The sequence below is a fragment of the Eucyclogobius newberryi genome, unplaced genomic scaffold, assembly GCF_026437365.1.
Source record: "Eucyclogobius newberryi isolate DKJ021-1_F unplaced genomic scaffold, fEucNew1.0.hap1 SCAF_21, whole genome shotgun sequence".
In the NCBI taxonomy this organism is placed as follows: Eukaryota; Metazoa; Chordata; class Actinopteri; order Gobiiformes; family Gobiidae; genus Eucyclogobius; species Eucyclogobius newberryi.
Window position 1 is genome coordinate 12,581,891 of NW_027315846.1, and position 26,295 is coordinate 12,608,185.

General features: G+C 37.7%; 2 protein-coding genes across 9 annotated transcripts in view; both read right to left on the reverse strand.

Moving 5' to 3' along the window:
• Positions 1–26,295, reverse strand: part of ndufaf1 (NADH:ubiquinone oxidoreductase complex assembly factor 1) — a 299,207-nt gene that overhangs the window by 66,319 nt on the left and 206,593 nt on the right. The window lies entirely within an intron of this gene.
• The window catches only part of fgfr3 (fibroblast growth factor receptor 3), an 83,711-nt gene continuing 65,857 nt past the window's right edge, over positions 8,442–26,295 (reverse strand). For 7 of the 8 annotated variants that reach the window (XM_072457352.1, XM_072457350.1, XM_072457351.1 and 4 more), the window contains exons 8-17: positions 25,827–26,002; positions 21,690–21,838; positions 20,626–20,747; positions 20,433–20,543; positions 19,611–19,801; positions 18,727–18,849; positions 17,025–17,095; positions 12,661–12,798; positions 11,475–11,580; positions 8,442–10,108 (exon numbers count right to left, since the gene is read on the reverse strand). In XM_072457352.1, coding sequence (XP_072313453.1) covers positions 9,944–10,108; positions 11,475–11,580; positions 12,661–12,798; positions 17,025–17,095; positions 18,727–18,849; positions 19,611–19,801; positions 20,433–20,543; positions 20,626–20,747; positions 21,690–21,838; positions 25,827–26,002 — 1,352 coding nt within the window. In that variant the 3' untranslated portion in view covers positions 8,442–9,943. The remainder of the gene's footprint in view (positions 10,109–11,474; positions 11,581–12,660; positions 12,799–17,024; positions 17,096–18,726; positions 18,850–19,610; positions 19,802–20,432; positions 20,544–20,625; positions 20,748–21,689; positions 21,839–25,826; positions 26,003–26,295) is intronic. The other variant, XM_072457348.1, reaches the window with a different exon arrangement.

Below are 26,295 nucleotides of genomic sequence, written 5' to 3' on the forward strand. Positions count from 1 at the left end.
CATTAGTGAAAACTCGCTCAGCTCGCACATTTTTAAAAATTGCTTTTTTTCTTCAAACAATTAACTTTTCTTTCATCTTAACTTGTCTTGCTCAGTGTCACATTAACTGACACTTAATCTAAATATAACGATTTTTGTTTGCTGCATTTTGAGTCTGAAACCTTCTCTCAGCTCTTTAAGTCCTGACATACTTGGATTTTTTGCACTGTTCTCATGCTCCTGCACCTATTTCTAGCATGTAGTGGCTTCATTGTCTCTAGTTTGGTTTATTACGGCTCAAGTACTTTCTCTGCTTGATCTATCTGTGCAATGTGTCTGCTCTCTCTGTGGTTGATTTTGGAATAAGAATAATCCATTAGACGCGTGAAGCCATCATGTCATCACATCATATATTTGATGTTTTGTGTATTATATTAATATTTGTATTAATATCTTCAATGTTATAATTACTGTATTTCTCAACAATGTTTGGACTACAACAATCAAAAACTGAACAAATTATTTACTATACATGAAAACAACATCATTTATTTGACCTTCAACTTTTCAGTAGCACAAACACTAACAATAATATTATATTATAATATAACCAAATGAGCAAATCTAGACCCACAAATAAAAATGATTGTGTCAGGATGGGCATCTGGTAAAAAAATAACTTCTTAATCTGGTTGTAGCCAAACTTTCAAGAAGCAGTGGCAGTGTCGGTTTTATTATGACCCGTTTATTTGTATGGATTGTTTTTGAACTATTTTTCTTCTTCCATAGTGTTTGTTTGTTATTGCATTCCATTATTTAAATTAATTAATATTAATATTAATTAATATTTAAAAAAATACTTGTATTATATCTTCAATTACATCATTTTGTTTAAATTAGATTTCCATCATGCGTCTTGGAACATTCATTTAGAAGAATTCACTCGGGGTTGGACATAGTTTGAACTCTGGTTCAAACTATGTCCAATGTTAAACGTGTGTGAGACCCAAAAGCTGTTGTTATTTTGCCTAATAAAGATGACACTGGAGTGGAGAAGTTTTGCACTTAAGTGTTAAATTCCACACCAGGTAAAACAGAGCTACCTCAGCCCCATCACTCATCACTCCTCCTCACGGGACAGGGGAGAGGGGAGAGGAGAGAGGGGAGAGGGGAGAGGGGAGGCTGAGTGTTGAAGAACCGGGGCGGGTCACTGGAGCAGACCAAAAAAACAGGGTTATTGATGAACTGATGTGATTCTGACATTGAGGTAAGTGCCGGAGGTCGAACAACATCACATCAGTCAAGAAGAAAGATTCAATCACTACTTTCTTATTTCCCTTTTAATTTCTTGTATCAATGTCAAATTAGAAAAATGCAAAATTGACTATTAATTTTGTTTTACATTTAGTACATGTGTTATTATATATTTTTTTAGGTCATTAGGTCAAAAAATATTAGATCCGATAAGATGTGGACCACTGACTAGTCGTCCATCTGGAGGCTGGTTATATCAGAAAGGTTATCTGATGTAATCATCAAAAAGAAAGAAAACAAATCCACCCTGGCAAAAAAGGACATGTGCTAATCTTGAACCAGATAGTGTAGGGGTCATTATTGCATCTGATATGTTTTTAAACTGCTGTCCTTTATTTTACCTGTCTTCAAAGTGCATTTATACAAAGTGATATTCACTGGTGTGATTCTGACAATGTGGAACAGTTTACTCCAGCCCTAATGACTGTAATTTCATGGTACATAATCAAAACAATACAGCCTTTGGGTCCTTTCGCAAAGTATTTCGGTAAGTGCAGGTTAAATGGTCCTTGACTATCTCTCCGTGGACCTGCGGCTGATCCTGATATTTCCTGATCCTGATGTGGAGATATGGATTGAATGGGCTCAGTTTTGGTCTGAGACTCTCACGCAAAATATAATACGTTACTGAGCCTTGATCTCAACAGTTAAGAGGCCAGATGCCTGGAAGTGTATATACCACATGTAGAACAGCAAGGATAGACATGCAACATCCACACACGCTAACAGAAAGTTATTATTGTCTGAACTCAAACGTGTATTTCTGAAACAGAAATTGTTATTGTTAATACGTACATGTTTGTTGGCCTCAGGTTAACATTGGATGTCATTCTTTAGACCCTCTTTTGTCCAGGCTATGGGAAAGTACCCATAAAACAATGCATACAACCTAACCTGTGATCAGAGCCGTACTTATGTTCCCCCTTTTCTATGAACGGGGGGGGACATAGGTACCTCCTCAAATTATGGAATAGGCTACTGGTTCAGGTTCCACATTCCCAATAGTTGTGCATAAACGTATGGTTTTACTGCATAAAATATAGCAGCATATAACCCTAAGCCAGGTCTAGGGGAACATTGGTACCGGGAACATAGGGCTGACCTCTCTGTGACCTGACCTTTGCCCAGGATGTTGAAACTCATCTTAGAATTATTGTGCGTAATTATTCAATGCAGTAAAAGTTTGGCACTTTCTTTATACAGTGCATCTGGAAATGATTCACTTTTTATTATGTTACAGTCTTATTCTAAAATGGAAAACCTGTACCCTTCCTCAGATCTGTGCCCCGCTACAATCCAGTTCCATGGACATCATGGCTTGGTTTGTGCTCTGACATGAACTATGACCTGTGTGACCTTTTATAGACAGGTGTGAGCTTTTCCAAATCATGTCAATCAACTGAATTTACCACAGGTGAACGCCAGTCAAACTGTAGAAGAATCATCATTTTTATAATTTGCAACAAATTCTAACAACCTTCTTTCACATTGTCTTCATGGGGTATTGTTTTTGAGTTTATAGTTTTCACGCAAACAATTAATTTAATCAATTTTATAATAAGGCTGTAAATTCAAATGTAGAAAAAAAGGAAGTGAACACTTTCCAGATGCACTGTATACACTTTATTTTTCAAGTTTGTGTTTACATCCAAAATTGCTGTCTTGTCAACAAGTCAGTGATGGAATATTTTTATTTGAAGGTACAGATTAATTTAAACCCTTATTTTCTTGATCCCAAATACCCCAAAAGTCTGAATGATTCAAATGTCTTCTTTCATTTTTTTCCACCAAAGAGAATTACAATTTTCATGAATCCAAGTAATCCAAAATGTATTTTACAGTGGAGGATGTTGTTGAGTAATAAAGAATAATAAAGAGTAAAAGTGAAAAAGTAAATGAGAGACACTGATCTAATCTTACATATAGTATTTTTTACATAAAACAAAAAAAACAAAGATAAAAAAACAAAGAAAAACAGAACTGGGCAGGACCAGGGCGATCACAGGATAAGTAATGGATACAATTTGAATATAAAGGGTTTCATTGAAAGAAAAGAAGGGTTAAAGCAAAGTCAATCCAAAATAAAAGTCCACATTTGTCTGTCAAATTCGTCTTAACCTTACAGTAATTCTACTCCTCAAAGTTATTGTGACCTCTGGTTTGGTTACTTTCCCTTGTGATTGTTTCTGTGTTTAGGAGTGCTCTGTCTTTGGGTTTGTCCCGTGTTGCCCTGTGAACTATCATCAGCTCTATTCCTACTCCTCACTGGGACCTCCGCGCTTAGAGGAAACCCCATCGTCCCGGGATAGTGTTACTCGGCACCTGTTCCCCTGCGTCTCTCCACGACACGCCTGTCCTGCTGCAGTGGGGATAATCGCTGATTTGGCACACTTACAGTAACAACATACCAAGGGCCGCTTTCACACACACCCATCGAGCGTCGTCCTATCACTGCAAAGACAAGGGTACACCCAAATAATACCATCACATGGCAGTGACATCTAGAGGGTTGGTGTTCTTTTGCCCAAGGAGACTATTTTATTTCTGCATTATTTTTTTCTATAAATGTGTGATTTATTAAATGAAGTCTTAGGATGTTTTCAAGATTTTAAACTTGAGATAAACTAATGAGATATGTGGTTTGGATTGCATCTGATTGCATTTCTACTTGGGTTACACCTCTTTCTCACACACGGTAAATGGGAAATTAATGAAAATGAATATTTGGGAAAAGATAAAAAAAAGTTAAAAATAAATAAATGAATGAATGACCAATAAAGTTATTTCTGGATGCTGGTTACTGTTAGAATTCCATCTTTGCTCCATCTTTGAATGCCGCAGTAAATCTTTATGAAGTAAGTCTAAATCACATTGAGTGCTGAGTCAATCCATGGTTTGTGTGCGAGAGCTTGTACAACAAGCTCTTCTTATGTCCATCTGAAAAGTGCTTATGTCGTCAAGGGACATTAAAGGGCGCCTAGAGGTTGGCTGAGCACGGTATGAGGGTTTGATAAACGACAGAGCTGAGAAGGAACGTGAGGGCCACAAAAATCCAGTGTGCTAGGGGGGGCAGAGCAAACACATCCCAAACAGAAACATCTATTTAGTCCCGAAAAACAACCCCGCTCCCCTCGATCTGCCAGCAGGACCGCCATGAATGGGCCACTTGAGCGTCCCAGGGAAGGGGCAGGATGTTCCCCTCCGGACGTGCTTAGGATGGAGCAGAGGGGCACATAGAGCACTCTCTCTGTGTCGTGATGAGAATTGGTTTAAATAGTTTCGTTTTTTTCAAGGAGACGGATTATGCTTCTTTCCAGTATACTAAATATTAAAATATAACTATAAATATATAATTATTTCGCAATGTTCTTCATTGTAAACCCCTATATTGATCTAAAACCGTTTAATGGTAGAAAAGGCAGCAGATTGTCATTTAGATGTTTTTAGTTTTGAAAAGTGACTACAAGCTATGTGACATTTTAGAACCTTAAAATGTATCACTCAGAATGTGGGCAGAGATAGGGGGTAGGTGAAAACAGACATTTTCTGAGCTCTCGAGCCTCGTTTGCAGTACGATATAGAATTACTCAAACATGCATGAATCAATCAATCAATCAATCAATCAAAATACAACTTTGAGTAAATTATGATGAGGAAACACCGTTGTAACAAGGTTAAACGCTTATTTAACTGATTCAGCACAATATGTCCCCTTTAAGTTACAGACTAATCTGATCATTTAGAGGTTCTGTCTCTTTTTTCTTTTTTTTTTCAAACATTGGCAAACTGAAACAGGTCTGATATGTTCTCTGCTGTAATAATATAAGTGGACTGTATAATATTGAATAGGACCTCTTGGCAACGGTAGGGAACAGATTTAGCATGTTATCAGCCTCTGTCTGTTTTTAAGAAAAGGAAAGTGCAAAAATAAGCCCAAAATCATTTATTTTCATTCCAAAGCAATAATAAAAAATCTTACAAGTCTTACAATATTTAGGGTTTTTTACAGTTCAAATAGTCGTATAGAGTGCCAGTGTGCATGCTGATTAAGAGCTGTTAAGGTGGTATTAAAGGTGGTCTTAAGGCGGTATGTGACTGAAAGGATGATTTGTTCTGAACTGTGTGTGCGCTCTTGCATTTCTCACTTTAGTTCACGAAATCTCACTTTGATCACACCCAGTTTACTGAAGGTGGTTTACTTTGCTCCACATCCTGAGTGAAATAATACAGTCGTTTGAACGTTTAAAAGTAATCTATGAGTAAAATCAGAGCAGGACTTATGATTTCAGTCATGACTAAAGTAACAAACAATGACACCAAAGTACAGTATGGTTCACTGTGATTTAGTTAAAGGATTAGAGAAAGAAGACAAGGACTTGCAAAATAGTAGACTATAGTTGAATTAAATCCTTTCTGCATCGATTCTCTTCTGCTTAGTCTCCAAGATTTGAGATATCGGGCTTTGACAAGTTAGTATATCCCAGTTTAATCAAGACACTTCACCCAACCTGCCGGTGTATGAAGGTGAGAGTTGTTATTATTGAGCTAATATTGCAGTTTGGCAGCCTCACCTCCTTCAGTCTACCCAACGTAATGTTTATATATGTACATACTGACAGGGAACATGTTGTGTAATAAAATAATTATAGTCTTTCAGAGTAGTTGGTGCAATAGTGTTGGTACAGCTTTTTTATGGGGACGTGTTCTGTTGTTTTCAATCTGCGTCCAGCACATGGTCCAGCACCACCTCAGCACACATGAAGTACAAGTTATAGAAATCTAGTGTTCCACCTCCCTCTTGCTTTTCATTTGAACATTGTCAAGTTCAACACTTTTGTAAATGTTTTGTCACAGCAATGTTCACCATAAATGTTTTGTTGCTCAGTGACTGTGGTTCATTAAAGGAAATGTAATGCAAGATCTACTTCTATGAGTTGTAACCATGTTAAACAGCTCGTCATTGGTTTACTCAGGCTTTTATTTTGAGTAATTCGTGCATGTTTTAGTAATAATTTATTGTCCATGCATTCAGGTGTATCTCTCTTCCCTATACAAAATGTAGACTTCGGGTAGCCATTTTCCAAAAGAAAAACACGGTACTTGAAATTTCACTGCTTGCAACGATGAAATTCAGCTATGAAATGCGGGGCTTATCAATTCTGCATTTTTTAACAGGAAGACACTGGACCCTGTTGAATTCCCCGCTTTAGTAAGACTGAAGACTGAAGATCAGATCCTCTTTGATGTGACGACAGTGTTTACCGATGACAGAAACAGTTTACTCCTTTCACTTTCAATGCGGATGATTCCTGAGCCACTTGGACCACAGTTTGCCCTTGTCTCCGTCTCTGTCTCATGTTGCATCTTGTGTACCAACTATAGAGGGCTCAAAACAAAACATTCAAAAACAAGATTCAAACTGGACTCGCTGCTGTGACTCTGTGGTATTTTGAAAATATTTCTCAAACATAAATCTTCCTAAACAGACACAAAACCACACATTGGCTAATACTGCAAGATGTTTGTTTGAAAACCATTTTGACAGCAACTGTGTCAGGCCCAAGGAGAGAGAGAGCGCGCGAGCAGTGTTTTCCTGCTGGAGATATTTCACTTCACAATAATGTATTTGAGTATCTGCCATCAATTATAAAGACAATATGATCAAAGTATGCTTATGTGATTCAAAGTATGCTTATGTGATTGATTACACGGTCAACTATGTGTTTAAAGAAATCTTAACTCTTGATTCAAAGTCAATAATTGTCACTCTTGAATGAGACTAGTTTTCAACATCTTGTAGTTTTATTCGAAGCAGATTGTGTTCTGTTACAAAACATGTTAAAAACATCTTATTATATAAAATGCTTGGTGTCCATTTCATCTTATTCGCTGCCAAAAGCTACACATCCATGTGAAGTGTCTAACAAAGACAAAGAAAACAGAAATGGCCCTAGTAGATTTCAAAATAAAAGCATGAAAAAGTTAAATACAGCAAGGCCGGATGGGCAAAATCAGCATTCAGACAATTGAGCACATGGTAAAATATTGTTGAATAAAACACTCTCACCATAGGGACAGCTTTTTACTCAGCATGGAAGAATAATTTATACCATCATCAACAATTTGAAGTGCCTTTTTTCTCATAAAGTAAATTATCTGTCATTTAAAAAAAAGATTTAGAGTCAAAATCACCTTAAAACTCTCCAGGCACTTCAGATTCGGACCAAAACCAAATATCTTGGAAAATAAAAATACAAACTTTGTATTTTCCGTTTAGTACTATACAAAGGCCTTTATTATGTTGACAAGAAAAACTGGCATTTTGAAAGAAAACATTTACAGCATAGCAACAAATAAATATGGTTAAGTACTCACAAAAGTGTCGGGGGATTATTAAGAACAGAGGGTAAGACCACCAGACTGTGTAGAAAGATGGACACAAGTGTAATATGAGGTCATTTACTTTTTACAGTTATTGGATTATTGGCTGTTATTTCTGTTCTAAGATTTATTCAAATTCATGTTAAAAGAGTGTCATCTCCCAGTTTCACCCTTCCATGAGTGAACGATTATTTTTATTCTTTAGCTTATTAATTCATGGTCATTCATTGGAGTATCACATCACTGCGACTTTGGGCTGTATGTTTTCCAGTTATAAGACAACAACGATTACATATTCATTGTACTTGATGCCTGGATTCCTGGAAAAAATATTTACGATAAAACACATATTATTGCTTCATTTATACACTAGTATATAAAAATGTCTAAAATAGAATTATAAATAGCTATAATGATCACTGTGTTCATGTTTGTATCCAGTCTAGGGTCAGAAAAACCATACAAAATACTGAAAAAGGCCATTGCACAGTGAAGTGTATTCGTTTAGCAGCGAGTGAATGAGAGTCTAAACCTTCAATGACACTAGGAATCGCCTTCCCTTTAGCGATGTGGCTCTGTGTAAACATTTCACCCCTGGTTTGTGTTTGGGGTCAGCTGGCTAATGCTAGAAACAAGAGAAAAAAGATGTTTGTTTGGCAATCCCATGATCCCTGTCTGCACTCGCCTACGCTGCAGCGAATCAAGCAAAAATAAGACTAGATTTGGCACTTTTTACTACAGTTTCCTCTGACAAACGGATACAAATATACTGCTAAGAAATATTTATTAAAAGCTGCGAGGTCCGGGGACCAAACAGCCTTCCTTCATTTCAGTTTTAATACTAGACAGCAGCGATAACACATGGGCAGCTGTTGTGCAAAGTACATACAACTCTGCGTTTAGCTGTAGCATCACCCACACAACCTCTCCGCTTCAACAGCCCTCTGAATAAAAAAGGATCAAGATATCATCAGATCAGATATTATGGCACATGATTACTTTTATCTATGGAGACAAATTGACCAGTTAGTTGTATAATTAATATTACAACTTAAATATAAACCTCCTGATTGAATCGTAAATTTCCCTTGAAAACAGCTGCGTTTTATTCTGAAGGCCGTGCTACAGCGAGGAGTGGATGATGTCCATTATGTCTCTAAGTACTTCAGTCGCTCTGAAAGGCCTCTCTGGCACACATGGAGTCAAGCGCTGCTTTTTCTTGCCCAGCGAGAGCTCATTGTTGCTTTTCACTTTTGCAAACATCAACTTCAAAACCACGAGTCTCCGCTGGGCTCGATTCACACTCGCTTTGCACAATAGTCTTCTGTCTGTCATACATTTGTTCTTTTAAAACTTGTAAACAAAGCAAAAAATCTAAGGTGGATCAATCTCAGAGAAGCCCGCCAGTTGTGAAAATCACGTTGCAGTTCTGCCATAAAATAAGTTACAAAGATCAAAATAAAAATCTGCGTACAGTACTAAAACCTAGACTAAACTTTTCTCAGGAACCACATGTTAACTCTATAAATATCTTTACAAATATACATGTTAATTATTCAAATAAACCTTTTCTTAAATGATTAAATGTTTTACACACGGACAGTGTCTTCTAGACTCCAACGCTCCGGTTCTAAACAATATTTTAAAATGTTTTTTGTCTTTTACAGCTGAAGATATATCATACATATTTGCATTTGTATATTTACAATAAATCATTTTAGATACATTAAAAACCCTCCAAACATTTGTACTTATGACTGAACGACCCTGAATGTATCACGAAAACGGCTTGTTCGGGTTGTGGCGCTTATAAATTTAAATGTTCACATAATCCTTTGAATTTGAGAAGTGTCTTCGGAAGAATAAGTCCCATCCAAGTCATATTTATGGTTTCTTGCTGGTAACATTTCGACCAATCAAATGCGTCTGTTGCAAGTTCCTTCCTGGTAACTGACCAATGCCCTTCATTGTGTGTTGTTTTAAACATTTGTCCATTACTTTATGAGTCTGAGGAGGTTTAATCCCAATAGGCACGGAATGGTTTCTCCCACGGATTGTCCGTATAACAAAAGACTGGCCCAAGTACAAAAATATATAAATTTATTCAAGAAAAAAATAATAATCCTTCACGTTTAATGGAGTCTCGAAGTTGAGGAAGAAGTATTAAGCCTACAACTCTGCGCTTTCACAGAGTTTAAGACGTTTTATTGCATGAGTTTGTAGCTGAGATCGGTGAGAGTAGATGGTGGGTCATAGAGCGGCGCGAGCGTTAAGTCCGGATCGCCCCGTTTGAAGACAGCTGCTTGGGAAGACAGGGCTCGTCCGGGAGCGGGTCGTGGGCAAACACAGAGTCGTCGCCTGAGGAGCAGGTGGAGTTTGAGTCGGGACAGGTGGGAGAGTACTGCTCGAACGGAACAGACAGGTCCAGATACTCCTGTGGTCGAAACAAGGCAATTGACAAAGTTATTTAAAATACAAATCTCAGCATTATCATCACATTTTGGAATCAGAGGATTATTCGATTTTGATGCGCGTGAAAACATAGTCAGTATTAGTTTAAGCTGATTTAAATTCCAAGCGCGTTTTACAGTTGATCAAGTAATGTAATTGACACGATCACTTATTATTGCTTTATTGACTGGGATTATTTGTGTGTAATTTATCTAAAGAATGAAACTACGTAGGCTATATTTGTATTTGAAAGAAGGATTTTCTGGCCCAAAGGCTTTATGTCCTGAAGCTGAAATAGTTGGGTGAAAATCACAAATTGGCGTTAAACCGCTGCACCATCAGTGAGCATTTTTCAGTTATTTGCCATTGATCCCATAATGTCTGGCCTGAACTACACCTGTCTGTGTTGTGTCCAGACAGAGGTTCATCCTTTGATTCTGTGCCATTTATCAAACTGAGATTAAGATCGCGACACAGACATGGCATTTCAGTGATGACACGCTTTGCACTTCAGGCAGACAAGGAAACTGATTCTCTTCATCAAAAATACTGCATCCATGGATTTTGACATTTTTAGACCTGTGCAGTTTATCCTCCAAAGAGAACAACCTCAAATCAGAAGGTCTCGTTTTGAACAATTATAACGACATCATGATGTAATGAATAATATGTCTTTTGTTTCAAATATTACAGTTAAGAGTACTTTTACCACCCTAGAGAGGAGTGACACTATATTATAAGAGATTATGCAACAGAAAAAAAAAAAAACTATTTAATCAGTGGTAAGTACATCTACTCAAGTAACTGTAAGTAATTGTAGTTTTTGGGGATAAGTAACATCCAACATAAGTAACATATTTCACAATGTAACAGTAGTAAAAGTTTTGCTCACTCCTTCCACTAAGAGTAAGTTTACAAGTGACAAAAGCTTTATATTTGAACATTTGTCGTTTTTTTTGCACCGCTTCATCAGATATGATTTAGTTTTCCTTATTTTTGAGGTCGATCTTTTGAAAACACCAGACTTTGTTTATTATTCAGTGTTTTGTGCTTCCAGTGACATGAAATTCAAATAAGAAATACGATGTTCTCTTACGTGAGTATCACTTCTACTCGATTGCCGGTAATAAAATTTGAAGAAACTGTATTTTACTTAAGTAGTGGCGCTTGGACCCACCTTTTTGTATCTCAGTAAATCTATCTTTGTTCTCCTCTTTTGGCTTCCGTGCGCACAAATGCCCGCTCTAACTGCGCTGATGTGCCTCTCTATGGCACGGCCTGTTCCTAATCTCATGTTTTCCTGCAGCTTCCCCTCAGTATCAGTGGCTGCAGCTGTCTGGGGCACTCACATCTGTGGAGGTCATAGATAAGATCCGGTCGTGGTCCTCCACCAGTTGTCTGAATGTGGGCCTCTGGGACGGGACGGCGTGCCAGCACTCCCTCATGATCATGTACCTATGACACAGAGCAGAGGAACACACGATAAACACAGAGGAACAAGGGTTTCTGTGGTCTACGGATGGGACTAGGAGAGTTCAAATACTATATGACTAGAATATTCAAAATATCAGAATGAAGGCGACTGGAGGCAAAATCAAGTCGACCCTAACACGTTTCTAATTATTAACTGACTAATAAAATATAAATGCTGATGATTTTTTTGTATTTACAAAAAATATCAGCAAATTTGCATGAACAGGGTAGAATTGTCAGCTATAGTTGGAATAGAATATATATTTCAGCTTCACAAAAAGTATATATCGGTAGATAAAATGAAAAACTATTGTGGAGTCAACGTTTGTGTAAGTATTTGTCCAGTAAAACCTAAAAATACGGATCTTGCCTTAATTAAATATGAAAGTGTCCATCATAATCTCTAATTAAATGAACAAATAGTGTAAAATGCAATCGTAAATGTGGCTCGGATGCTCTCACAAGTATCTGAGCGGTTTGCGTTTGACAAAACCTTGATGTTTTTGTGTGATATCGTGAGGTTAATCCCTGTTTCATTACATTGTGTTCCCATTTTCACCTCCATTTTGGAATTTAGTTTTAGTTTTAGTCTTTGTTTACAAACTTTTAAAGGGTCTATACTAAATTTACAATACATACAAAAGTATTCATGGTTTTGTTGGTCAAATCAAAATATATTGGAATGGGAAAGGTCCTCAAAGAATAATCAGAAAGAAAAATAGTCTATTACTCAACATTTTGGTCTTAATGAAAGTGGTTTTAAAAGTTATTCAAACTGAATATCTCACATTATAGCCCAAATGCGATACTACCCACACATACAGTTTAGTTATTTAAACATAAAACATAAATGGGGGAAAAAAATAAAAAAATCGAATATTGTTCTTATTAAAAAAAAGGAATTTGCTCAATATCTTTGCTCAATACAATCAATACAAACTAAGACTCAATCCAAAACAAAACAAACAGTGAAGAATTTGTGAGCCTCGTCCATCCGATCATGTGTTTCACTCATCTGCGGTCATGAAAGAAGGGGATAGTAGTTTGTGCTGAAACTCTTACAGTTCATGTGTGCAGTTGGCAGGTTTGTCCATCCTGTGACCCTCCTTCAGCAGCTTGAACAGCTCCTCCACTGGTATGCCGGGGTACGGAGAGCCCCCCAAAGTGAAGATCTCCCAGAGCAGCACGCCATACGACCACCTGCACCACACAAAGCAAAGGTGTATGAGAAACATGAACAAATACGCTTTTTCATCATTCAATTTCAACATTATTCAGCCTTAAGCAGAAGTTACATCTGTACAAATATCTTCAATTGTCAGCAGTTTAGTTTAACTTTTTAATTTAGAGTTCAGTTAAGACTAAATATAAATCAAATTTGATGAGATTCTTTGAAATAAATAGTGGCTTTTTTCTGTTTTTTATTTTATATTATACAACGCATTATTTTTTATCATAGTTTTATCATATTTTACTATTAATATTTTTGTTTTATGTTAATGTGTTGCAGCAGTTCCTAGTTTGTGAGTTTTGTTCACTGACAATGGCAATGAAACGTCATATTTTTTTTTGACTTATGTATGGTTCTTATTAAGCATAGTAAAGGACTTGAATATATAAGAGTCCTGCATAAAACTGCAACATAAATACACATTACAGGTGAGACTATGGCCCTGGGCAGTTTTACACAGTTGAATGAGAAAGATGAGTGAGTATTGATTTACTGTGTTTGTGCACTCAATTTAAGACTCCACTTGACTCTTATTGTTGCGGACGGAAGGTCAATAATTATTTAAACCAATGGGCATCTCCTCCAGACAGGAATAAAATATCCTGTGAAATAAATGCTTTTTTAAAATCCATAAACAGCTCAAGGCAAAGTCAGTCACACAGGCTATTGTTGTCTAAGCAAATTAAACCAACATTTATACTGGATAGATATTTAGATGAATCATTTAAATGTAGGGATGACTTATCGGTTATCATGATTTGAACAGTTTCCCCCCAGATATGGGTAATGGACAATATTGAAAACGTATCCCAGTTTGTCCTCAGTTTGTGTTTTTAAACAGATGATGAGCAAAAACTGAAATAGTACAGCAATTTGTCTGTATCTTTACACAATCATGCAACAAATGATTTCATAATCCCAGATAAATACATTTCGATATTATTTTTTACAAAAGACCAAACCCCCCCCCATACATTTAAACAAATAAGATACATTTGTGGTCCTTGTTATGGATTTTAACATCTTAATATTGGCTTCTGATCACTGCAGTTCCATTAGTTAAATGTAATTTGTTGCTTGCTTGTCTTCATGGAGAAGTTGCCTGAAATGTTCCACGGCATGGCATTAACCTTATCTATCGACAAGGTGTTGCCAGGTTCCAGGTCAGATCTGCGGAAATGTGACCTTATAGTTTTTTTCTAGCAATAAAAAAAAAACTGTAATAAAAGAATAAATGTGCCATGGATGCGTTTCATGTCAAACTGCGGAACATTCCGGGCAAAGTGGCTTTTATGCAAAACATTAAAAAAAACAATGTTCCTTAGTAAAATATTTATATGGCGTTTGTGTATAAGAAAGTGTATATAATTTACAAGCATTTATCGCTTGGTTGTTGATAATAGTTTGTAAGCTCTGTATTAATGCTCTTACAAACATTTTGTACGGGATAATAAAGTTTTTTTGTTGATGACTTATGAACATTTATAAGGTAAGCCGACTACAAATGCTAGCCTTACAAGTGCAGAAATAAATAAATAAATAACTGGTGCTTATTAACACTTTATAAACAGTTTCTTAAAGGACCTTATTTTAAAGCGTTACCAATTAATTTTAAGTATATAATATACCAATACCAAAACATCTGTCACAGCAGTAGAAGTAATTTGTTTCAGTCTTAGTGCAGTCTTTTCCCCAACTGTTGTTCCACTGTTGAACCAAAACGGCTGCATTTTGAGAGTTTAATCTAATTATCCACGCTCTCGTTCAGGAAAAACAAACTGTCCCAATGAGGCCACCGTACCATCACTAACCGAGCGCACAGAGGAGGACAGAAGCTTCAAAGTTGGAAGGACCAAAAAGCCTGAATGAAAAAGTGACTTGTGCGCGACATGAAACAAATGCTGTGTTAAGGGTTGTGGTGCGTTCAGGGGCAGCAGGTGTTTTGTATTCAGAGTTGTGTGCCATGGTTTAATATTCACACACCATTAGCGGGCTAATAGCAGGAGACAATTAAACACAGCTTTATTTAAAAGCAAACAGGGCAGAGAGGAGTGAGGAGTGAGGGGAAGGTCAACGCTGCTTTAATGTTGTGTGTTGTTTAATGCTGTGTTTGAAGACTTCCACTGGTTTTGTGCTGAGACAATTTTCAATAGCTGAATTTAGCAAGAATTGGCGGCCAGGCCCAGCTATAGAAGGTGTAATATAAGTTTATTACCACTGAGGTAGCGTGGCATGAGAATAAATACTAAATAATAACTAATGTATTTACTAATGTAAAGCGCTCAGATTTGTTGAAATGCTCAGTGAAAACATAAAAGTGTGCATTTTGTTCATTTTTGGTCAGTAAATTGTGACTAAAACTAAAAATCATAGTTGGTTTGGTCCTGCTAGTCCTGGTTTGGTCCAGGTCTAGTCCAGGATTACTTCTGTGTTTAGTCCAATTGCAGTGTAGTATTTGTGCATGTGAAAATTGCAGATACCGTATGTCATGGCTGATTAGCTTTAGCACCTATTTGCATTGGAAAAGTATATTAAAAAAAGTAATATAGTGATAATGCCGGTAATCAATACTAAAATTAACTTCAAAACTGGAAACTCATTTGAGCAAGCATAGATTAAAAAAAAATATGTTCCTGAACAATTTTAGAATAATCTTGATCATTCTCAGAACTAGTATAAGACTATAAAAAGTACTGGTACTATTACTTTGTGTTAGAAATAAAAAAGAGCATTATTAGAATTAACATTGTGGTATCAAAATCAGTATTGAGTATCAAGCCTATTCCTTGGTATCGAAATTGAGTTGAGTTGAATTCAAACTTTAGTTCATGACATCACTAGTGCATCTAAACCATCATTAACTGCCCCGAGATAATACGTGTGAGCAAACTTATCGAGCTGTAACTTTTGGCTATAACTTCTCGGGTCCACTTGTGTCTGAGGTTTATCCGTCTCCCTGATAAAACACGGCGGGTCAGGGGTGAACTCTCCCGTGGCCTTCGCAGAGTAAACCACTACTGTAGCATCGGGAGGAGGCGTGTTAACTCGGAGCTGCTGTAATAACAGAGTCAGCTCTAATCGGGCCGTCCCGCTGCTGACGGGCCCGTGTTTGTGTTGGACCTCTCTGATGGGACACTCCGTCTGGGACAAGGGGAGAAGGGAATAAGAGACATATTGACCTGTTAACTCCCTGCCAAAACAGAAGCAAGAGGTTAAGATGATGGGTTTGACTCGATTGTCATTGTTGTGGAAAATGTCTTTAGTGAAGCGTGCATTTCAACAAGTTTGAATTGTGTTTTGAGGTTTAGATTTGTCAGAAATGTTTCTACTTTACTTTTGTAGAGGTTGTTTTCTTTAGCTAGAAATGGGCAATATATAAAAATGTTGATAATATTGTTGCAAAGACATGCACAATTTGAATATTGAGTATATCGATTATAGTAAAAATGCTACAAAAAGAGCTGATTCAAATAAAAAGGAAATTTTGCAAACTCAAATCGGGGTGCAAGTGATATTTCTGCACTTTTGTGATTAATCTTGGAGACATTTCACATTTGTCTGATAATCAAACCTCATCTAAAGACATATTTTAAGACAATGTTGTTAATATTGCCTATCCCTGACAATAGAATGAATGTAGTAATTCATTTCCCGCTGGATAAATGGGGAAAAAACTCGACAATCATTGAAAAAACTACGCTATATAACCAGAAAGAACCATATATTTTGGTAATATAAGTTGGAATTTTGTAGAAACTTGTTGAAATTACAGCAAGGGATTTGTTTGCAATGCAGTGCAGTATTTTAAGTATGAATTTCAATAATGTTATTAAATGTAAAAATATGAAGTTATGACAAAACCAGTGGCTTGTCAGTTCATGGGTTGAACACCTTGTTGTTAATCTCTCCGACACGTTGTCTTTGAGCTAGTAAAATAACACACACAAAATCCCTCTATCTGCCTCTCTGATGTCGAGTCCGGATTTCAAAGAACAAACGCGTCGAGGAATGTCCACGTTTAAACAGGACTCTGCGGGATTAGGAGAAATTTTTCATATTCGGGAGCTCGGCGGCTTTGCATTCACACCACCGCTTTGACGCTAACCTGCTCCGTCGTGGCGTGTCAGCACCGTAAAGACGCATACATGAGCGGAGGGCTGTTATTCCGACCTGCTTTTGGATTATGAAAACTTACACGTCGCTTTGGTGCGTGTAGACCCGGTCGAAAAGTGCCTCGGGGGCCATCCATTTCACGGGCAGACGACCCTGGGACAACAGGGACAAAAAAACGCACCAGTCAAAACAGGGATCACAATAACAGATTATGAGCTAGAGAAATACAGTTCAGTTGAAAAGATCATGGATTAGGAGAGATTGGTCACTGGTGTAGGATAACGAACAACCTCAACTCTTTGAACTACATATGGTGGAGTCGGGTCAAAAAGAAATCCCGCAAATGATTCGTAGAGAGAGAAGGAAGAGCTGAAGGTGATGAGACTCGGCTACGTTTGTCAAAAGTGTTGAGACGTATTTAGACGCAAGCAGTCTTAAAGCAGTGTCATTTCAACAATTACTGATACAGAAAAAAAGCACATAAACACAACCGACTTTAACCTTTAATGAATAGTTTTAATATTGTCTTGATCTACTAAATAAGATCTAGTATAAAACCACATGGATCTACTTAAGAAACTGCGACTATTTTGTGTTGAAATGTCTATTGTCTACAAAAAACACGGTCTTTAATCATCATTGTAGTATTGAAATATAGTATTGCACCTTTTGTCTTACTATCACTGTCATGTTTGCGTATTGTGACAACTCTAGTCCAGGCTGAGATGCTTTGTCGTGGAAATGTAATGGTACTGCTGTGAATTATTGCTATTGTCTTTGTCCTACTATCACTAGATTAACCACTTTTGTCTTCTGATCACACCACTTTTTCATGAGAGTTAATAACATTGAATAAAACAAGTGTAATTCACAGAAAACAAAGTAATAACAGTATGTCTTTTTCTTGTTTGACAGTCCATATTTGCTTGGAATAAAAGGGCCTGAATGGAATATAAACTGTAGAATGTACCCAATTCATGTTAAGTGTTTGAAGACTTCCACTGGTTATGTGCTGAGACGATGTTCTGGTAATTGAATTTAGAATGTAGAATGTACCCAATTAGTTGAATTACATGATTTTGCGCTTCCAAATTCCACCAAATGGAGCTCAACAGCGACGCTTGGTTCAGGAAGTACTGCTGTTACGCCTCTCTGCTGCTTTTAAACGATGGGCCCAATCGGATGATGTACTATATGTGTCAAATTCTTGAGCGTTTGTTTCAGAGGCACTTTTAAACCTGTTTTTACATGAACTTCTCTGTGCAACAATTCCAACGTGTATGGACGTTTGTGTGCATAACAGGCAAATACCGCACATTTCTCAAATCCCAAAGTCAATTTTAATTTATTGATATGTCCCAGAGTCTCAAAAATCAATAAAAATCTAAATTAAACTTCAGCTGTGTAGTATGTAATGACAACAAGACCTTAAAATGTATCTAAAATCTGTTGCTGAAACATTATAAAACAATAAGTTATTAAAACACAATGTTTTGAATGTATTTTTGGACCGAAAACAACCGCCTTATGGACATTAGTTAGCTTAGTTAGCTGGTTAAACTTTTGTCAAGTCTACTACTACTACTACTTCTGCATCTTACATAAAAGATTACTATATTAGCGACTTATTATTATCTATAAATATTATGCAAAAACCTTCACATTGACATTGCTTCACGTTTTATTCTTTAAATTTAGATCAATCTGAAAAACTCCTCGGGGAACATCCATCTTCAAAACAGTTCAAACCTATACTTGTGCGTGTGCTGCGCCTGTGGACTCACATTGGTGGTCTTTTTGTAGTAGTCAATGTTGTGCACGTCGCGGGCCAGTCCGAAGTCTGCGATCTTCATCACGTTGTCCTCCGTCACAAGGACGTTTCGGGCCGCCAGGTCTCTGTGGATACACTGCAACGGGAGGCAGAGGAGAACACATCAATAAAGCTCTTCATAACCATGCAAAACACCAGCAACCGACAGCCCACCAGGAGCTTTAACTTTGGCTAAAGTCAAAAGCATCATTTATAGAGTCAGCATAAACAGTGGGGAAATGTTCGTGCGGCAAGATCTAAACATGAACTAGGGCAGAAACTGATCATTATTTTAGTTATCGATTCTTATAGCGATTCTTATTTTCAATTAGTCCACTAGTCAAATGATTATTTCTGTTGTACATTAAAACTTTCAAAATAAAAGTTGAATATGGGGACTGAAGGCTTCTAGAGAGAGACAATTTATGGATAAAGTGAATTATTGAGGAAAATCAGACATTTTGATTTAATAATGTTACTTTGTTTGTGTTTTAGAGTCTGTATTGTCCAGATAATGATTCAAAATACATATTATACATTTTAATAGTTGACTAGCACAGTTAGTCGATGAAAACGAGTCGACGTTGCAGCTACAGTTTATGAAGTGTGTATTCATATTGTGTATATTTATCTCATTTAACTCCATTTGTGTGACTTTTAAATGAATTTCATGTATTTCATAGTGATTATATTGTATCCTTTTGTGTCGCAGGTCAAGTAATTTCCCTTGTGAATCGATAACATTGTTTTCAGTCCTTCTCATGTCATATCAAATCTTTTCTACTTAAACTAAACCAGTCCAGTCCAGTTCAGTCCAGTAACATGTTGTGTCCCCGTTAGTCCCGGTTTGGTACGGACCTTCTGAGAGGCGAGGTACTCCATGCCCCGGGCCACTTGGTAGGCGCAGGACACCAGGTCTTTAAAGGTGAGCGTCTCGTCCGGGATCTTACAGGTGTCGAAGGAGTAGTCCATCCCAGGAGGTCTCCGCGCTCTGAGGTACTCCCTGAGGTTCCCTTTGGATGCGTACTCCACCAGCACATACAGAGGACCTGCGAGGAGCAAGGAGCGAGTGAGGTTATGACAAGATCTTCATTTATGTCATGTTTTGTCTGAGTTTTATATGGTGTTTTTGGCATCGACGCCTCATCCAATAAGATTACATTACAGTGGAATGATGAAAACTGTATTAATCATAATAATCATTGGAAGATGTGCAGCTATGTTGGCCACTGTTACTGAAAATAAGTACCAAAAATATTGAAGTTATGATATTAACTTCAATATTTTTGGTACATTGATACTTTTTAAATAGATTATCAACCACATAAATGTAAAAATGCAATGATTGAAGGGTTCTAGATAAATGAAAGTGTGTTATAGAGAAAATCAGAAATTGTTTCTTTCTTCTTTTTTTGGACATTTTGATGTAATAATGCCACTGTATTTCTTTTGTAAGTGTTTTAGATTATGTTTAATCCAGATAATGATGACAATTGTTTTTTTTACAGTCAACTATTCACGATTAGTCGATAATCGTTGTGTTTTTGTGGATCCAATCTCATAATTAACGTTATTGTTTTGTTGGTGCATCGATAAACCATGGACTTCTTATCAAGATTGTTTATGATTAGTGTTCAATGTTAGATTTTAAATAACTGTGTAACCCTATAACCTACTCACCGTCCTGTGTACACGCTCCCAACAGATTGATGATGTTTTTGTGTTTCCCGATCATCTTCATCATCTCCATTTCTGACACCAGGTCCGACAAATCTTTATCCGTCGCATCATCTATAAAATGTGCAAAAAGCGATTGAACAGTAAGCACTTTTAATCTCCCGACACAAATAATTTATGAGTAAGGACGCGTTACCTTTCAACATCTTGGCAGCGACAGTGAGGGGTTTGTTTGGTTTTTCTTTATCGATGCCCACGGCCTCAGCCATGACCACCTGACCGAAGCAGCCCTCCCCCAGCGGCTTGCCCAACGTCAACCTGGAGACCAAAAGGTGACACAATAATAGACAGCTCTATATTATATAAATGGGCTGTTGCTGTGGAGCCGATGATGGAGGGACCTTGATTTTTTTTTGAACGCCATGTTTTCTCTTCCCTTCAGATTATTCCACGCACAAGGACAGAACAGGGCTTTCAGTGTGAGACGACCTGTTGCTTGGTAGCCACATGCATTCGAACTGTATGCTGCTTTTTATATGTGACAGTTTAACGCTCTGTATTTTGACAGTTTGAGCTTTTAGATGAGTTATAACGCTGTTCCGTAATCACAAAACATACCCACACTTGTAGAAACCTATGAAAGGAAAGAGTCATCTGAAATATTTACTCTGGTTGCATTCAAATATCTGAAAAATGTTGTGGGTTTAAAGTCCATACAATTTCACAAGAGCAGTTCTGATCATTTTAGTGCTTTTACGCTCAGCCGAACAGCTTTGATGCTTGCGGCTTTTGTTTTGTTTTAAGCCTCATTAAGTTAATACATTTTGAAATACACAGGCTACAATTCTATAGGAAAATGGACAAAGAAACTCCTAGTCAAAATCCAAACTTCGACTTTGGACGTTGTTTGATAGCGTTTGAACCTGATTAAAAGGATTCATTTGTCACAGAGGAAAGTCTCTGTAGTTCCCCCGTAGGAATTACCATATTTTCTGGACTATAAGTCGCACCTTTTTTCACAGTTTTGGCCGGGGTGCGACTTATACTTATATTTATACTTATATACCTATACTCCGGAGCGACTTATATGTGATATTATTTGTTATTTTCACACTTGCAACAGCAATTCATACTCCAGTGCGACTTAAATATGTTATTTTCTTCTCTATTATGCATTTTTTGGCTGGTGCGACTTATACTCCAGTGCGACTTATAGTCCAGAAAATACGGGTAAACTAAATGATTTCAAATTTCTCATACCTTGTCCGTGAAAACTCCCACTTGGGGTCCGAGGGCAGCTCCAGCTCGGACACGTGGGCCAACATGGGCCCGTCGCTGGAGGAAAGGCGCGCGATCCGCACCAGAGGAGTGTTGGAGTTCATGGAGGAGTTTGAATCCAAGGAGACCTGCTGAGAACAAAAGCAAGATGTTATAATCTCTGCTGAGGTTTACGGCACCAGAAACCGAGCAAAAACACAGATGGAGGAGAAGACAGGAAGTTATTTTGACTAAAAATGTTCAGTTTAAATGGTTGTTTCTTAATAATTGCCTCCTTAATTATGTAATGTTTTTAGTTCAGTAGATTTCCTTTTTTATTGTTCACTTGTGGTCCAAATATGGTCGACTTGGTTGTACATTCATTCAGTTGGATATAGATCTATTTTTCTCAAACATTAAAAAACCTCATGGATCTTTAATGCATGGACTGAATTAACTGGGAAAAAACCATGAAGTTGACCAATTATTTCTACAGTGTAATTTGCCACATATTTTATATTTGTGATGTAAAAAATGCCACACAAAATTGTCAGAGAAGACGACTTTAACAAATAACTGAACACGAAACCGGCACTAACAAAAACGAATGTCGCTGCGCACACAGGAAGTGTGCAGGTAACGAGAACCGCGCTGCGACTACAAGGTATCCATCAAAAAAAGTCCCATTTCCACCTTCTGCAAACCCAGCGACGCTTTCGTGATTGATGTACAAGAAAAATACTTACCAACCTTTCAGCAAAAGTAAGAAAATGCTGTAAGGCCAAAATTGGACAAGAAAAACGACCCTGAATATAATTTTGCAGCTATGAAAAGTAATATTGGACAGTACATGCCAGGAGCTTTAGGGGCAGACTTTGGAGTGAGCGGAGATTAGCTCAAGAAAACCAAGTGAAGATTACTGAAAAATGCAATAAGGCCCCTCCACACTACCCTACATGAGCATGACGAGGAGCGAGGGTGAAGAAGGACTGGGGTTCTAAAACAGTGGAGTAGGAACTAGTTTAAATTTAACATCTTAAACGTTTGTCTGACAGGTTTGTCTGGTTTGGAAATAGATTGGTTCTGGTTTTGGACACATATTATGCTGTGTTTGTATTGTTATTGGCTTTTAAACATGCTTTTGAGCACCAGTGCTTTGGGATTTCAGGTTTTAGAACTTAAAGTCATGTTCCATCAGACGGATCTATACTGGGATTTGGTGTTAGTGGGAAAAAAAGACAATTACAAAAATGATATTGAAACAACTCAATCGCTTGCTAATATTATAAACTGGCATTTGTTATGAAACTGCACAGGATTTCTTCACGTTTGACCTCACAATCTGGGGAAATTGAAACAAAGTGATTTATGAGGCAAGAAGACCTCGTAAACAGGATTAATGAAACTTGTGTGGCTGAAGTAAAATACAACTCCAGGTAAGTTTTAGATGAGAGAAAATTGTTAAAAGCTAAATAAAATTTAAAAATACATTTAGTATAATATGTGTGTGTGTGATGTAAATGGTTTAGTTCATGTTCAGTCCTAAATTACTCCAACTAAAACCAGTTTGAGTTCTGGGCAAAAGCTCATCTGATTTACTCCCAGTTATATCCTGCTTTATACCAAACTTTGTCTTCTTTTCTCTTATTGATGCTTATTTTCATCAGGGATATGCCTTCTGGGGTTGTAGCACACACTTGAGGTTCAAAAAATGGGTCATTATAGTAAATCTATGTTCAGAAAATTACAGTTATATAACTCACTGCAGTTTAGTAAAGCATGGTTTGAGAAGCTAAAGTCTAAAAATGCTGCTTTCAGAAATATGAAGCCTTTAATTTTAGACCTGGAAAGTTGGAGCTCATAGTTAGTAACCACATGGTAACTGCTAACAGTGGGAGGTCAGCAGAGCCAAGCATTATGGGAAGGATAAATCGACTATTTATGCTATAAGTGTTGCACACAGTAAATTCTAATGTGCGAATCTTACAGAAAAATATTGCCATCAAATACCATCAATAAAACTATAAATGTACTTTCAAATGTCAAAACTCAACCAAAACGCCACCAAAACCCAAAATCTGTCAGAGAGACTTCTTCAGACACGTTCAGCTTTGGAAAACGTTTCGTCATTTATGCCTCCGTGTTAGAAAAAAAAAAGAAAAAGTGGCACATTTTGTATCATCTCCAGTTGAAGTTCAAAGGCGGCTCTCACGCTGGTGGAGAAACTGCAGACAAATAAAGAGTGTGTAAGGTTTGGAGGTGACGCAGGGAGAACGCTGGAAGCCTCTGCGCTGGTGACATGTGCTGGCATCTATCCTGGAGCAATCTGAGGGGAGATCTGAGATATTTATGCCCCCCTCGGAGTGCCAGAGCTGAGGGATGAGACTTCCCTCCGTGCCCCTTCTGCTGTTCAGATATAGTGGGACGGATTATGTGTCATTCAGAGGCAGTTTTAGTCCTGGGGTGTTTTCACGGGGGATCCAGAGAAGATGTGAGTGTCAGAACTGATTTCAACGTCTCCCCTCGTGCGACCAAGCAAACAAAAGCTTTTACAGTTAGAAAACATCACTGAGGTTAAAGTGTAGGCAGGCGGCTGTTTGTTTGTGTAAATCAGTTCATTTTGTGTTCCCCCCCAAAGAATCTCTTGTGAAAGCAGCACTTTGTAACAAAATGTAATCACAGCACATTGTCTGTGGCTAATGAAAAAGTATTTTATTTCTCGGCAACCTGGAAGTAAGAGCCAAAATCAATGCTTTGGCTATGCTTGGGCGGACCACCAGAGTTTCACTTCGCCGTCTGAAAAAAGCTGTTTTAAAGCCGTGCGTTTGCTGTCAAATGAAACGATGTATCGTCCCTACTTCTGGTTTGGCTGTGTCAAAATCAGGTTCTCCAGTTTTAAATTGTGCAATGACATTGTTCACATTTGTACTGGCTTGGTCCTGGTTTGAGTCCTAGTTTAAGTCCTGATGTAGACCTGGTTTTGTCCTGTCCTAGATCTAGTTTAGGTCTGGTCTAGTCCTAGTTTAGCTCTGGTCTAGTCCTAGTTTAGGTCTGGCCTAGTCCTAGTTTAGCTCTGGTCTAGTCCTAGTTTAGCTCTGGTCTAGTCCTAGTTTAGGTCTGGCCTAGTCCTAGTTTAGCTCTGGTCTAGTCCTAGTTTAGCTCTGGTCTAGTCCTAGTTTAGCTCTGGTCTAGTCCTAGTTTAGCTCTGGTCTAGTCCTAGTTTAGCTCTGGTCTAGTTCTTGTTTAGCTCTGGTCTAGTCCTAGTTTAAGTTCTGATGTAGACCTGGTTATGTTCTGTCCTAGTTCTAGTTTAGTTCTGGTCTAGTCCTAGTTTAGCTCTGGTCTAATGTTAGTTTAGCTCTGGTCTAGTCCTAGTTTAGCTCTGGTCTAGTCCTAGTTTAAGTCATGATGTAGACCTGGTTATGTTCTGTCCTAGTTCTAGTTTAGTTCTGGTCTAGTCCTAGTTTAGCTCTGGTCTAGTCCTAGTTTAGCTCTGGTCTAATGTTAGTTTAGCTCTGGTCTAGTCCTAGTTTAGCTCTGGTCTAGTCCTAGTTTAGCTCTGGTCTAATGTTAGTTTAGCTCTGGTCTAGTCCTAGTTTAGCTCTGGTCTAATGTTAGTTTAGCTCTGGTCTAGTCCTAGTTTAGCTCTGGTCTAGTCCTAGTTTAGCTCTGGTCTAATGTTAGTTTAGCTCTGGTCTAGTCCTAGTTTAGCTCTGGTCTAGTTCTTGGTTAGCTCTGGTCTAGTTCTAGTTTAGCTCTGGTCTAGTTCTAGTTTAGCTCTGGTCTAGTTCTAGTTTAGCTCTGGTCTAGTTCTAGTTTAGCTCTGGTCTAGTTCTAGTTTAGCTCTGGTCTAGTAATAGTTTAGCTCTGGTCTAACCCTAACCCAATTAGTCCAAAATGTGCCCTTCTCTTCTTAAATTGCTCTTATGTTTATTGATCACAAACCTTGGCCAATCAGAGCGGACTAAAGCAACGAGTGTTCAATAAAATGCCTGACACCACTGATGTCACAAATGAAAAGGATCCCTCAGCTTAATTAGCCAAACTACTTCCTGCTTAAGTCTTTCAGAGTCAGACCGTGGATAGAAAGGGAGCGAGAATAGGTGCGTTTTTGCTAATCTTGTATCTACTTTCTGTTACCTGTCTTTTGAGGGGGAACTTGGACAGCTTTTGAACAGGGGGCGAGGGCAGGGTCTTCTGAGTGGTCATCCTCATTCTGCACAGGACGATGATGATGACGGTGAGGATGAAGAGCACGCAGCCCGTCACATAGATCAGGATGTCGGCGTAGTAGTCGTCCTTATCCTCGCTCACGACTAAAGCGTCAATAAAAGAAATACAGGTCAGAAACATGGCGTGACAGTCAATATATTTACTACAAACTGCAAATAGCACCAAGAAAGGCATTGACACAGTAATCTTTCACAATTCAACTCATATTTGTCTTTTTAAAATCAAAGGACTGGAGGTACACATGCAGTAAGAGTAATAGAAATAGTAGAAGTAGTTGTAGTAGTGAGTTTGTTAAAAAGCTTATACAATTAATAGCTTTATTTACAACCAAATCGATTATACTACCGAATAAAACAAAAAATAAAGCAATATACAT